At 38.3% G+C, this 15,563-nt stretch overlaps 1 protein-coding gene across 1 annotated transcript in view; it reads right to left on the bottom strand.

Annotated features, from left to right (window-relative positions):
* The window catches only part of MSH2 (mutS homolog 2), a 146,880-nt gene that overhangs the window by 12,028 nt on the left and 119,289 nt on the right, over positions 1-15,563 (bottom strand). The window contains exons 11-14 of the mRNA XM_077134163.1: positions 8,513-8,610; positions 5,251-5,496; positions 4,077-4,281; positions 3,142-3,389 (exon numbers count right to left, since the gene is read on the bottom strand). Coding sequence (XP_076990278.1) covers positions 3,142-3,389; positions 4,077-4,281; positions 5,251-5,496; positions 8,513-8,610 — 797 coding nt within the window. The remainder of the gene's footprint in view (positions 1-3,141; positions 3,390-4,076; positions 4,282-5,250; positions 5,497-8,512; positions 8,611-15,563) is intronic.

Here is a 15,563-nt window from a genome sequence, read left to right as displayed (position 1 = left end):
TCCCTGCGAAAAGTCTGTAAATTTCTAGGGGCCACAGGATTCTGCTACATCTGGATCCTTAACTTTACCACAGTCACTAAGCCCCTATATGAGGCTACGTAAGGAGCTGAAAATTCACCCCTGCCTGGGGAGGCGAACAAGAGAGCAGCTGAAGCTCTAAAGGCTGTGGCATCCTCCTACCGAATGGATGGTGGAAATTCAAGAATGGTCAATCAGTAATCCCAGAAGCACTTGCCTCAGGGGTGGTCTTGCAAGTTCATAAAAATAGTCACTATATGGTAAAACAGTTCTGGAGCAGTTTCTTCAACAGTACTTTTACATTCCTTGGCTGCATCAACTCACCCAAGTAGTTTGTACTAAATGTGTAACTTGTGCTCAAACAATCCCTATCAAGGAGTGAACCACCATCCCCCTGGGACAAATACCATTCAACAACATCCAGGCAGACTTCACAGAGCTTCTCAGGGCAAGGGGATACCACCCTCTACTAGTAGGAGTCTGTATCTTCTCAGGGTGAATGGAAGCCATTTCGACTTCCTCAGAAAAGGCCCAGGAAGTAATTCAGTTCTTGTGCAAAGAAATCATCCCATGGTATAGCCTGCTGAGCTCCCTGGGCTCTGACAATAGACAGGCATTTGTGGACCAAATTATACAAAATCTCAGAAAAACCCTCCGCATAAAGTGGAATCTCCACACAGCAGATAGGCCGCAGAGTTCAGGAAAGTGGAGTGAATGAACCACACCCTGAAATCACACCTGAAGAAACTCTGCCAGGAAACCAAATCTAAAATGGACTGATGTTCTCCCCATAGCCTTGTTAAGAGTAAGATGCAGTCCCACAAAACGGACTGGATTTTCCCCTTTTGAAGTTTTGTTCGGATGGCCTCCACCACTGATAAAAGAACTCCAAGGAAATATTACACAATTTGGAGAACTAACTTTAAGAAAACAACTCCAGGGCCTAAGCTCCACTCTGTCTCAACTGCACAGCTGGGTAAATGAAAGATTTCCACTACAATTAACACCCTCTGCGCACTCCTTTACCCCAGGATCATTATTAGCCTGGGTGAAAGATTGGAAAAATCAGGTATTAACACCTATCTGGTTAGGACCCTATACGGTCCTACTTTCTACCCCTACAGCTGTTAAAGTTGCCAAGATTGTCCCCTGGATCCACCACTCCTGGTTGAAACCTGGAAACGGTTCAACCTCATCTTGGAAGTTATCAAACTAACCCAGAAAACCTGCTGCTTTTGACCCTGCATAAAAAAACCACCTGCCCTGCCCCAGCCACTCTGGAGCTGACTGGTCTATGCATGGCTGAAGCTTGAGGAAAATTGTTGGACTCTGAGCCTTGCTTCAGTCACTCCAGGGCTCACTGATCATGCACAGCTGAAAATTGAGGAATTGCCGTATGGACACCCCAGCCTGCTGGATCTGTGCTTGACTTTCCTTATCCTCATCTCTGTGTTTGGTTTTCATTTGGCTGTATTAGCTCTCCTAAAAGTAGGCTGCCTACAATTCTTTCTGGAAAACTAATTTGACTTTAATTTAGTGGCATTATCCATATCCAGGTAACTCCTCCTTTCTTATATAAGTTGCAGGATGCTGTTTTTGTCCCCAATTTACATACTAAACCACATCATTCAGCTCCATGCAGTGGTCAAACTAATCACAAATGAAACAGCCCATGCTTTAAATCTGTTGACACAGCAACAAACCAAATTTAGAACAACCATCTATCATAACCAACTGGCTCTTAAGTACCTGTTAGCAAAGGAAGGTGGAGTATGTGGAAAGTTCAACCTTTCTGTTGCCTGCAGTTAGATGACCAAGGAAGGGTAATACAGGAAATCAACGCCTGAGAATCCAGCCCATGTTCCAGTTCAGACCTGGAAAGGCTGGGACCCCAAGAATCTGTTGGGGGATGGTTCTCAACCTTTGGAGGGTTCAAAACTCTAACTGGAAGTGTTTTAGTGCTGCTTAGTATATGTCTTATCCTCCTCTTCCTCCTCCTTTATTTACTAAAAAGTCTAAGTCAAACTATAGAAGCCTTAGACAGAAAAACCGATTCTCACCTACTTCATCTCAGTAGCCTGCAACCCTCAAACCATCATAAATATGAGTTAGTTCCCACAAAGGAAAACAGTGCTACATCTATGGTATAAAATGTGATGAATGCTGTCATCAAAAGGGGGGAATAAGGTACTTCATAAGAGGGACCTCAATATTACTGCTGTATTTACTTACTGAAATGATCTTATGAATTTGTGTACACTCAATGTGTAAAACATGCGAAGAGACAGTAAATCAAAACGTCTACTGCATCTGTCTAGTCATGTCCAGGCTTGCCTGCATAGCAAGACTACCCAGATAAAGGAAATCTGCCCTGAACCAGAGCTTATAGCACTTTCCCTGTCCATTCCCATGGTAACTCTGCCCTGCAAATTCTGCCTCTGTACTTCTCGCATGCTAGCCTATATAATCTGGAGACAAAGGATGTTTGGCACTCAGACTTTGGACTTAAGTCCTCTGAGCCTACCGGCAATAAAAAGCTTGTCCACTTCTCAGAGGCTCCGGTGCTTTCTTGTGTGGTGTTTGGAGTTTTTCCCTACTTCATGACTAAGATGCCTGAACCACAAATGACAAACTTTTCTGAAAAGGATGGAATGCCAAAAGGTAAGTCATTCCATATGTAATAACTACTAACAACTTCAGGGTTTCTGGAACTTCTGGGTTTAAATGAACTGTGCATATAAACAAACTTAGATATACAATCAGAGAATCAGAATAAATATTTTTTAAAGAATAACAGATAGAACCCTGGAATTTCAAAGCATACTGTTATCACCTAGTAGCTAATCTGATAAGTAAATAAGGCCATGGGAGGCAGCAGAAATCCCTTCAGGGTAATGTTGAAGGGTATAGATTATTCTCTCTCTGTGAACACTGAGAGAGACAGAAACAAAAATATACCATGTCTTGCCCCAAGACTATGAATTAATAGGTAAATGTGTTTTGTAAAAACATCAATGATTCAGTGTCAAAAGAAAAAAGGTAATTACTGATGATTTCAAGGGTAATTAAGTTTTCCATTGTCACACACTGAATTTATAGTGCATCTGTGGTCTCAATACTCACCTTTCTTCACCTGATAAAGCATAGTTAAGGTATCTTCAGTGGTTAGTGCTGTGACATGTAGATTATTAACAGTTGGTATCTGACTGGCCAAAGCAGTAAGCTCATGAAAATGGGTTGCAAACATGCAAAAAGCACCAATCTTTGTGGCAATGTACTCTGATATAGCCCAAGCTAATCCAAATCCGTCGTAAGTAGAGGTCCCTCTTCCCAATTCATCTATGATTATTAAAGAATCTTTGGTTGCAGACCTGAAATACAATTATATGACATTTTCCCATGACATAAAATGTGGTTATGTCAAAAACAAAATTAAGACAATACATTGGGAAAGGCACACCACTAATACAACAGATTAATTACCTTAAGTATGAAAAATTTGACCAACTCAAAAAGAAGTAACAAAACATCAACAAAAAAATGGTATGGGTATGAATAATTGATAGAAGAGGAAACAAATAGTAACAAATATTTTATAAATAACCAAGTTCACTAGTAGTAATCAAAGAATTTCCAAACCAAGAAGCAATTATTCATTTCTTGCCAAGCAAATCAGCCAATATTTTAGAAGAATAATGAATGAAGATGGGACAAGAATGTGATGACACAGATACTTACATACACTGTTGGTCATCATGTAAACCACAGTCTTACCAATACCAGTCACTAGCATTCCTCTTCATCTTAGCTGAATATAAGGAGGAAAATCTTTTTTTCTTTAATTAATGAATTTGACAGTCTTTTGTGTGCATTTGGCCACAACTTTTAAAAATTCAAAGAAGCTTTTCATAACTACCACCAATCACTTTTTTTGAGATAATACAAAGCACATTAAGTTCAAAGAGTAGCAAATTATTATCTAGTTTACATAAAAGTCTCAGGTATTTTAAAGATGAATCTGTAAATGCACTTTCCACAGGACTGAGACACGTCCTTACCTGAGGATAGAAGCAGTTTCCAACATTTCAGCCATGAATGTGGAGACTCCTTTTAACTGACTGTCACCAGCGCCTACCCGAGCCAAAATGCAGTCCACAATGGACACTTCTGCCAACTCACACGGCACAAAACATCCAATCTGGGCCATGAGAACTATCACACCAGTTTGGCGAATATATGTTGATTTACCTCCCATATTAGGGCCTACAAAACAAATTGTATTTCTGCAAGGTTATTAATTTCTTTCTGCTGCTGATAAATTAACTCTTATTAGTCCCAAACAAAGGATCAATGATCACGATTCTCTGGCGATTAATCACACAGATCACACTGATGTGGAAGCAGAACCATAAGCTGACCAAAGATGTGGACTAAGTTCCTCCAAATACTGGGAGACAAAGCTAGATTTTAAGAAGGCCAGCCAGAGAAAACATAACTGCAAGCAGGATAATGTGACTTCCAGAAACTTAGTGCAGGCCTAAATAAACAATGTCACGCATTATGAAATGGTGCTACAGATGAACTGAATGAACCAATATGGTAAAACCGCTCAAAACACTTAAATTCCACACCAAAGCTCTAAGACATGACCATTCTTTGAAAAATGTGAGCTTATTTATTTGGGTTAGATTATATGAACAATTTGAAAATCTGTTTGGGAGAAGAGCATAGAATACAACCCAACTACTTCCCAAATATATTTGCCCAAAGCTCTGCTCCCCTCTTTGTTTCCCAGAATCTGGTTAAAATCTCACAAAACACCTGAGTCTGATACATGTTACACTAGTCTATACTCAAGTCATTAAAAAAAAAAAACTTGGCATGAAAACAGTGCCATATCTTAAACAGAGTTGCTGCCCTAAGCTGAGGTCATTGAGATCTGACCTTCAATGCTCTCACTATTGGTAACTGGCTTAAAGGTAAGGATTTTTTCAAGGGTTCTGAATCCCAGGAACAGGAGTTTCATATGAATACAATATTCTCTTCTAAGCTGTTTTCATCCTCCAAATTGTCTCTCTAATCCAAATGTTACTATATTACTAACATAAATAACATGTTTGTTTTTTCTAATGTTAAGACTGGATACCTTCATCAACTTTAAATCCACTTTTTTTCTACTCTAATATAAAAAGGGAACTTCAACCCCCAAAAGACAATAATCAAGGTTTTTACCTGTAATGATGTGAAACATCTGTTTATCTTTTTCAAAGTGAACATCATTTGGAATAAATGCAACTTCATCTTGAACTTCAACACAAGCATGTCTGGATGCTTTCAATATAATTCTTCCTTGTCCTTTCTCCAAAATGACTGGGCGTACATATGGAATAGGTGCTCCGTTTGACACATGAGCAAAGCTGACAACAGCATCCAGCTGAGCTAATACATCATTGAGTGTCTGCATTGGTTCTACATAGCCTGTGTAAAAATAAAGAGGAAATGTGTATGAAAATACCAAATCATAAAAAATAGATATAAGCAGCAACAAGAATAAATTTAACTCCCTCATTTGGGAATCTAAAATCTACTTCCTAATTTATACACTTAAAAAAAATCAACAGGAATTTGCCATAATGAAACTTGAAAGGAACACTTAAAAGTCAACATGAGCTTAAAATGCATTATGTCCTCCTCCACTGTGAACAGATTCCACAAACAGAAGGGGTGTGGTATGCTTCCTAACAAAATCCAGTATTATATTAAATTATATAGCTGCTTATAAAGAAATGAGAGCTTAACCTCCAAAAAAAGACAAAGAAGCCTTCAAAATAGATAAGGTTAGAAAAAGCACAGTGCAGTGATCTTTGAGGTACACCTTCAATTTTAAGACACCTTTTTTTAAATTTTAAGAATCTGAAACAAGATGGCAGCTCACATTCATCATAAGAAATGTACAAGTACCTGGCAGTAAGCTGTAATGTGACTGTCAAGACCAGTGCATGTACAAAACTGACTGAAAAATTATTTGAAGTATTTTTTTCTCATCAGAATGAAACATACATGAATTTTAGCATAAATTTAGATCCTTAATTGTCACTTAAAATGCCTTCAACAAGATTCTCTGCTAGAGCAATGAAACCAAAAGCTATTATGTACCAAAAGTACCTGATGTATGCCAGACAAAGCACAGAGAGGCAATAAAAGTTGTCAAAATCTTCAGAATAAATTCTAAAATTGTAATAAGTTGGAAGGATTGGTATAACAGACCCATGCATTATGTAGCACTATCACAGAATCATGTTAGAAGCTTCAAAGGACTTTCAAGAGAAAGCTGTATTTAAGGAAAACACAAAATTATGAAGTTTAAACAAATGGCAGGAAATGGCCCCTCTTCAATTCCCTTACTTCCCACAGAAGCAATAAATTGTTTCAAAATATTAAAAAATGTAAGTTATGAATGACCAGGTACAAATAATCCTCTTACATTTCTTTTACCACATTTTAAACATTTATTCCCTTTTCACCAAACACAGAATTCAAATTTTAAAACAAAGGACAAAAAGAGCAAAGGAAGAGTTCATTCTACCCTATCACACAGCAATAGGAACCTACGAGGTTAGTTTAGCAAAAGTAATTACAATAATTACTTTAAAATGGAAACTTTTCTAACTTAATGACAAAAGGAGATTTATAATAAAAGAGAAACTAAAAAGCCTCTTGATTAAGAGTCTATACTTGGCATCTTTCGTTATCCGACTTTCCTTGCTTAACAGCAAAACAGAAAACTGCAAAAAAAAACCCCTATCCATTACATTTTTAAATAATGTGTACATTAGACCAAAGTTTCTTTTATTCAGGTTGACTCCAAATATAAAAGATTCAGGGCGGGCCGCGGTGGCTCAGCGGGCAAAGTGCTTGCCTGCCATGCCGGAGGACCTCGGTTCGATTCCCGGCCCCAGCCCATGTAAAAAACAAACAAACAAACAAAATACAATAAAACAAGAAAATGTTTAAAAGATGTTTCCCTTTCTTCCTCCCTTCCATCCTTCCTTCCTTCTCTCTGTCTTTCCTTCCCTTCCTCCCTCTCAAAAAAAAAAAAAAAAAAAAAAAAAAAGATTCAACTTAAGTATTTAAATCTAACACTTTCTACATGCTTGCTATTTAATGAATATTAGTTGATTTATTTAAAAAATATTATGGTGCTTAACATGGTCCTTTAGAATGCAATACAGACTTAAGTACATAATTCACCTAGAAGATTACCACGCTACACTTATCTGATCCCACCAAAGAAAATGTAATCTTTACAAATCAGTGTCATTCATCTCAACACCAAAATGTATTAAAATAAATTCCTCTAGCATTTATGTTTACTTCTGATTTACGAGGAAAATTTCAAGAAAATTCCTTTTTCAAAATTCTAGCCCTAAATAATTCGGCATGTATAACCTGAGAACAAGGACATCCTTCTACTTAATCACAATGTCATTAACACATTCAAGAAATGACACTATTATTATATTGTCTCACATGAAACTTTGTCCAAGAAAGTCCTTTATCCCCCAACTCTAATCCCAGATCCAATCAAAGATGGTCCATGGAGGGTTTTTTAAGAGTTCAATCTTAAACAAATGTCCCACAATAAAAAACCTTCAAAACACTTAAACTGCACACCAAAGTTCTAACCATGATTTCTTTATTTTAGAAAGATTTTTCCCTTTTGTTTATAATTTGATTAAACAATTCTGTCAAGAATACTGCAAAGGTGATGATGTGTCTGTCCTAAATTTCATCAAGAAGAATATAATGGTATCTGCCCAATTACTGGTGATGTTAACTTGGTCATTTGGTTATGGTGGTTCTTTAGTATATTTTTGAAAGGCACAATAAAGATTACAGTCAATCTAGCACAGATGGGCAAAACCTTCTTAGGTAACAGCATCAACTGCCCTGTGCCAAACATTCATTCCATTCTAAAGGCAATGTCATAGTGCCAAATTATGTGTTCCCCTTAATCATATAGGGTAATTATAAGAAGACAAATATCTCAAACTGTGCCTCTAGAACGGATTCCAAAAATCTGTAAATTGGCACACAAAAATCAAAAAGAACTCGTGTGCAATTATATTTGCTTTTCAGTAGTATTTCCGTAACCTAGAACATGAGCCAGCATATAATCTAAGATACTAGTGCCTTGTAGCTGTGTTTCCTTTCCTTATTACTATAGTATAAGTTTTGTGCTTTTCTGTGTGTCCATGTTTTTCAGGGTATTCCCATCTTTGCCTGCACTAGCTCATCTTTATGTATATAAGAGCAATTTCCACTTACTTCTCCTACCTCAATGCAGCATGTATTATTTTATAGATAGCATAACATATTAGTTACAGTCTGTAATGGCTCTTTAAAAAACAGTCTTCAAATATCTTTGTTTTTTCTTTTACTAAAAAGCAGGTCACATACACAACATTTAATGTATTGGTTCCTTTAAATTTACCTGAAGAAATGTTGACAATTTCTTTAACAATGGCATTCTGGGCTTCCTCATACTCAGTTTTATTTTTGGTATACTCTTCATTGAGAGATGTCAATTTACTGAAAATTAAGATAATGGTATTATTAAGAATATTAAAATATCTACTAGAGGTAATGTAGGCTACATAAAACACATCCAAAATATTTATCCTATGAGCATTCAAACAATGATAATTAAAATAGGAATACAAGTGGAAAAGTCAACCCATTATGGGCATATGTAGTTGGAATTAAGTTTATTAAGCCTCCTTTATACAGTTTGGAATAAGTCTACTTACATAATTTTTGCTATAACATTCCCTTGGGTAAAATTCTGATCTATGCCTTTCATAAAATACTGATATGAAATAAATCTCCATCTTTATTTAGGATAAGGCCATTCCCCCCTTCAAAGAAAAAACAAAACAACAAAAGCATAGTATTTCTCAATACGACCCCCTGGCTGTCTTTTGATATTGAGAGCTATCAAAAAAGAGGAAAATGTTATGAAAACTAAATCTTATTGAGTAATTTTGAAGGGAAAATGAAAGTTACAGGTGGTGGAAATAAAAACACTGAAGAAGAAGAGGATTCTGGGAAGATGGTGGAATAGAAAGCTCCAGGAATTATTTCTTCTACCAAAACAATTACTGAACAACTGGCAAGAATTGTCTGAAATAACCATTTTGGAACTCTAATGAAATAACAGCAACATTCAGAGAAGAGCTGGATGAAGAGGCTGGTGAACTGGACTAAGTATCAGTGAATTTTAATCTTCCTGTAGTGGTTACTACGCCCTATCCACAAACAAGAGGCAGACTGGGGGTCCTGCAGCACAACTTTGGTGTAGCTGGCTAGTGCCATGGTAGGAAACAAGGATTAAGTACTCAAAAAACCAGGGGTATGTGGTCAGATCACTGATCACTGCTTCTGACTCCTGCTTTTGATCACTGGGGGACAAACACCGAAGATGGCTGTTCTTTCAATTTCCCTCAGAATTGACCGAGGAGTCTTATAGACACAGTACATTCTTTTTCCTTTCCTTTTTGCCCTTCGTAACAGATACAGTTGGGGAAAATAACAAACTGATGGCCGCAGCCCTCATGATAGGGGGAAAAATAAAAAAGTAATCCCAGAGGATTGGGAGAATGTGACTTCCAGAGTTAAAAAACAAAATATAAGTTAGAATGTCCAGTTCTTAATAAAAAAAAAAAGTTGAAAATCACATGCAGAAACAGGAGTATGGCCCATTCTCAGGTAAAAAAGAATTTACCAGAAAACATCCCTGATGATACATCAAAGCTATTAGCCAAAAGCATTACCAATTATGTTCAATGAGCTAAAGGAAATCATGAACAAAGTACTACACAAAATTAAGAAAAGACTGTCTGAACAAAATAACAAGACAGAAATTATAAATAGGAACCAAAAAGAAAATTTCAGAGCTAAAATTACAGTAATCGAAATGAAAATCTCACTTGAGGAATTAAACAGTATATTTGAACAGAAGGACGAGCTAACCTGAAGACAAGATAACTGAAATGATTAAATTCATTTCCTGTTTCTCTGTGGTTTTCCTGCAGTTTTGGGTGGTAGCTGCTGCTGGGCTTTGGCTCCCAGAGCACTGAGGGCCTGGTGGCATGGACAGTAGCAGTCCCCATACCCAGTACCTCAAGCCCACCAAGCTCTTTGCCTCAGGGCCTGGTTGCCACCACAGCTGCACACAGCCAAGAGTCCTGATGTAGGAGACGGAGCTGTAGGTAAAAATACCTTAGTGATCAATTACAAAACCAATGAGAAATTCCTGAAGAATACATTCCCACTTTTTTGACAATCCTGCCAATGTTATGGTAGATGGAAAGCCAGTAAATGTAGGCTAATGGGATAAAGCTGTACAAGAAGATTTTGCCATTTTATGACCCTTATCCTACTCACAAACAAACGTATTGTTAATTTGCTTTTCCTTTTTGTGCGTTGCATCATTTGAAAAAGTCGTATCCTGAAAGGCAACACTACTGCCCCAATTCTCTCATCATCCTAGTGGGAATTGAACTTAAAGACACAACTGAGAAGATGAAGATTAAGAGGCTGACCCTTATCACCTAACCACAGGGGTTAGCCAGGGTGAAGGAAATCAGTGCTATAAAATACCTGGAGTATTTAGCACAGTGGGCCCTCAAAACAGTGTTTAATGAAGATATCAGAGCAGTTCTCTGCCCACATCTTCTCAAGAAGAGGAAGAGAAAATACCCGTCAAAAGTCCTTTGTTCCTTTGCCCCCAAACCATGGAGCATTCACAATCAATGCCAAGTTTTTGTTGAAGGTTCATTTTTCCATAAAACCATTCTGAACCAATCAGTATTTTCAAGGTTGATTCCTTTAAAATGTAGTTTAAATTTTCACATTAAATTTTAGCCTTAGTCTCTTGCGTCTCACCCTTCTTTCCTTGTGAGAATGCCCACATATTCTCTCGCATGCATTTTTAGTAAACTTTCTACCTGATTATTCTGTTGTGCTGTGCCCTTGAATTCTTTCTCATATCATGGCTAGGAATCTAGGAAGCTGAATCTGGTAACATATCTGCTAGCCAGCTAAGAGATACTTCTCTCTGACTATTTGGACTGGACAAAGTCAAGGAGGAAGAGAAGGCAGAGAGGTAAGTAGAAACATGGAGAATAGTCTCAGCTTATTATGTTCACTGTTAAAAGTGCCCTGCCACTTTTTATGTGGTGGCAGCCATCAGGTAAGCCAAGATGAGTGCTTGTAAGTACATATGGGATCTATGGGGGAAGAAGCAGTGCGATGTGTGATACATTTCTTCTGAGGGTCTGTTGCTGGCAGCAGCACCAGCTCTCTGCACTTGACAGGGCTCCCCGTTTTGACAAAGTGCACAGAATGGGATATAAGGCCGTGCAAGGTTATGTAATCTATAGGATTTGAGTACACCATGGTGGCTATACACCCAGTTCCTAAGGGTGCAATCTATAGAAGCCTGTCCATCATGGATATTAACCATCTGAAATTTGCTCAAAGCCTTCAGTCTGTTGAGTCCCAAATTCCTACTGGGTTGGTGAAGATTCCACATAAACTTCCTTTGAGGTTATTCTCATTGTATCGATTCCATAAAGCTATCAGAAGAAATCCTGACACCCAGTGGATCACCAAGCAAGACCACAAACACAGGGAAATGCAGGCCTTGGAAAGGGCTACAAGTTCTACCACCTTATTGGTGGTTCTCCCCATGCAGCTTAGAGAAGGCAAATACTCTCCAACTCCACTGTTACTGCTAATAGAAGTAATGATTGTAAAATTCACACCTAAAAAACAATTTAGGACATTCATATCTACTTAAGAGTGTTCTTTCTTAAGCAGTAGTTGCCTGCAGACTGTTTCATGAATATATATATTGTTAGATTATGAAAGAACATTAATTTTGAAGACTATAAAATGAAGTTGTATCTTGTTTCTAATAAGATAAACAATTTTTCTTTGCTTTATCTTATCACAGAGTTATCTGTCAGTGTTTTCAAATGCCATGCTGTGTGTTGGAAGTATAAAATAAATTCTTTAAAAGAGGAAAGAAAAAAAGCACCCTACCACCTCAAGCTCAACTGAGTCTTGGCTCCAAGCCTCAAGCATCTTGCTTCAACTGTGTGTCTGAGGGCCACTGGCAAAGAGAGTGGCAGAAACCTTGAAACAACCCCCAACTCTGGGGCCAAGCCCCAAGGGCCACCAGCCTGGGCCCCAGGCTACGGACTCCACCATCTTCCAAAGGAGGGAGGATGGGGGGGGGTGTACGACACAGTTCCTAGAGCCCCAGCCGCAGCAAATAAAAAAGGGTCAAGGGTGCACAGGCAGTTCAGTGGTTAAACTGCTCACCTTTCATGTGGGAGACCTGGGTTCAATACCCGGGCAATGCACCCCCAAAAATATAAGGGCCAAAGGTATCTGAAGCCATGTATGGCTCTGCTAACCTCACATCTAACCATCAACCTAAGGAGCCTTGAGTGACACTTGATATGGCAGGTAAGATTATTGATATCTTAATTAAATAATCAAGCCATTTACACTATACTGAACCTCTACTTGGACTAGCCTGGTTATAGGAGTTGATGGTAAAGCCAAAACTAGACCCTTCATTACACCTCTATTTTGTAAGCTTGTAGACATTTTAGGGTCCCATTAATTTCTCATTATCCCTGACTGCCCCACTGTTTTTAAGACAGAACTTCTTCACTCCCTGGGGGCCCCCTTAAGATGAACAAATCCAGCTATTGTTAACTCCTTTATTTGCTCTGAGGCCCCTATTAAACTAAGGCCTATCCGCAGCCCAGAGGAGATCCTCAAGTCTGTATGGGCTATCCCTTGAGATAGCCATGCTTACATTCAAGTTTTAAGTTTTAAAAATGCCTTTTTTTAAAAATACCACTTCACCATGACTCTGAACATCTATTTGTTTTTAAACCCAGGGACGTTGGATAAAATTTCCACCCTGCTCACTTACACAGGGCCCCAAGGGTTTTTAAATAGTTCCCATATCTTTAAGAATATCTTAGCAATAGACTATACTGACCTCTACTACCACAGAGCAGTCTTGCAATTATGTTAATTTTGTGAACTAACATACTCCTAGAATGAAAAAGTTGGTTTGTAGCCATTGCTGCCTACAAGCCCTAAATGGACACAAAAATTGTGGGTTCATAAAAGTGAACTGTGTTTGTGTCACAGCTGACTACAAATCCTATATAGATATAAAAAGTTATATTTTATGAAAATCTGTCATAATCAACGCTGCTCTCTTTTTATCCACAATATCATCACATAGTTGAATATTCATCATCATGATCATTTCTTGGAACATTTGCATCGATTCAGAAAAAGAAACCAAATAAAAACAAAAAAATTTATACATACCATGCCCCTTACCCTCCCTTTCATTGATCACTAGCATTTCAAACAAAATTTATTTTAACATTTGTTCCCCTTATTATTTATTTTTATTACATATGCTCTACTCGTCTGTTGACAAGGTAGATAAAAGGAACATCAGACACAGGTTTTCACAATCACACCGCCACACTGTGAAAGAGATATCATTATACAATCATCATCAAGAAACATGGCTACTAGAGAACGGAATGATCAAAATAGGGAATGGTTACATTTTCTTTATGTTTTTTGGTATTTAAAATAAACTGAAAAGATTAAAAATGAAAGAGAGGAAAGAGAGGAAAGAGAGAGGGAGAGGGAGGGAGGGAGGGAGGGAGGGAGGGAGGGAGGGAGGGAGGGAGGGAGGGAGGGAGGGAGGGAGGGAGGGAGGGAGGGAGGGAGGGAGGGAGGGAGGAAGGAAGGAAGGAAGGAAGGAAGGAAGGAAGGAAGGAAGGAAGGAAGGAAGGAAGGAAGGAAGGAAGGAAGGAAGGAAGGAAGGAAGGAAGGAAGGAAGGAAGGAAGGAAGGAAGGAAGGAAGGAAGGAAGGAAGGAAGGAAGGAAGGAAGGAAGGAAGGAAGGAAGGAAGGAAGGAAGGAAGGAAGGAAGGAAGGAAGGAAGGAAGGAAGGAAGGAAGGAAGGAAGGAAGGAAGGAAGGAAGGAAGGAAGGAAGGAAGGAAGGAAGGAAGGAAGGAAGGAAGGAAGGAAGGAAGGAAGGAAGGAAGGAAGGAAGGAAGGAAGGAAGGAAGGAAGGAAGGAAGGAAGGAAGGAAGGAAGGAAGGAAGGAAGGAAGGAAGGAAGGAAGGAAGGAAGGAAGGAAGGAAGGAAGGAAGGAAGGAAGGAAGGAAGAAAAGAAAGAAAGAAAGAAACGTGGCTACTGGAACACAGCTCTACATTTTCAGGCAGCTCCCTCCAGCCTCTCCATTACATCTTGACTACCAAGGTGATATCTATTTAATGTGTAAGAATAACCTCCAGATAACCTCTCGACTGTTTGGAATCTCTCAGCCATATCCAAGCCACATCTAAGCAACAAAAGAGGTTTTCTTAGGGGTGATTCTTAGGCCTAATTTTAAGTTGGCTTGACCTATCCTTTGTGGGGTTGTTTCATATGAAACAACCCCAAGATTGGGGGCTCAGCCTACAGCTTTGGTTGTCCACACTGCTTGTGAGAATATCAAGAACTCAACTTGGGAAAGCTGAATTTTCCCCCTTTCTCACTATTCCCCGAAGGGGACTTTGCAAATACTTTTTTATTCACTATTCAAATCACTCTGGGATTTATTGGAGCATCACTGTGAACAAACAAACAAAATCTCATGTCCTACTCAAAGTTGCATGTACTTGTGCTGTTCAATTAAGCAGTCTACATAAGTTATATTAAGAAATGCACTTAGTCAAAATATAAATTTTGTACCAAATAAATACTTTTTGCTTTAGTCTCACACAGAAGTTGAAATTTTAAAATATTGATTACCATCTATTTTCAGCATCCTGCAATAATGGCATTCCTTTGGTCTTCCTCATGCAAAAACATTTTTAAAATTTGTACATTTAGTCACTAATATTATACACTCTAGGCATTCCCAAATTAAACCATCTCAGTCTTTATCATCTATTTTTCTTTCTGATTTCATTTGTGCCCCCAGCACTCCTCCCTCTATCATTCTCACATTCAGCCTCATTCAGTGTTTAACATAATTGTATTACAGTTAGGTGGCATTGTGCTGTCCATTTCTGAGTTTTTACATTCAGTCCTGTTGCACAGTTTGTATCCCTTCAGCTCCAATTACCTAATATCTTAACCTATTTCTATCTCCTGATGGTCTCTGTTACCAACAAAATTCTCGAAGTTTATTCACTAATATCAGTTCATATCAGTGAGACCATACAGTATTTGTCCTTTTGTTTCTGGCTAATTTCACTCAGCATACTGTCCTTAAGGTTCATCCATGTTGTTACATACTTCATAACTATTCTGTCCCACAGCTGCATAATATTCCATCTTATGTATATACCACAGTTTGTTTAGCCACTCATCTGTTGATGGACATTTTGGCTGTTTCCATCTATTCGCAATTGTAAATTATGCTGCTATAAACATTGGT

Source organism: Tamandua tetradactyla, chromosome 17 (genome assembly GCF_023851605.1).
Source record: "Tamandua tetradactyla isolate mTamTet1 chromosome 17, mTamTet1.pri, whole genome shotgun sequence".
NCBI classification, from domain to species: Eukaryota; Metazoa; Chordata; class Mammalia; order Pilosa; family Myrmecophagidae; genus Tamandua; species Tamandua tetradactyla.
Note: the sequence above shows the minus strand (reverse complement) of the source record. Positions and strands in the feature narration are given on the sequence as shown.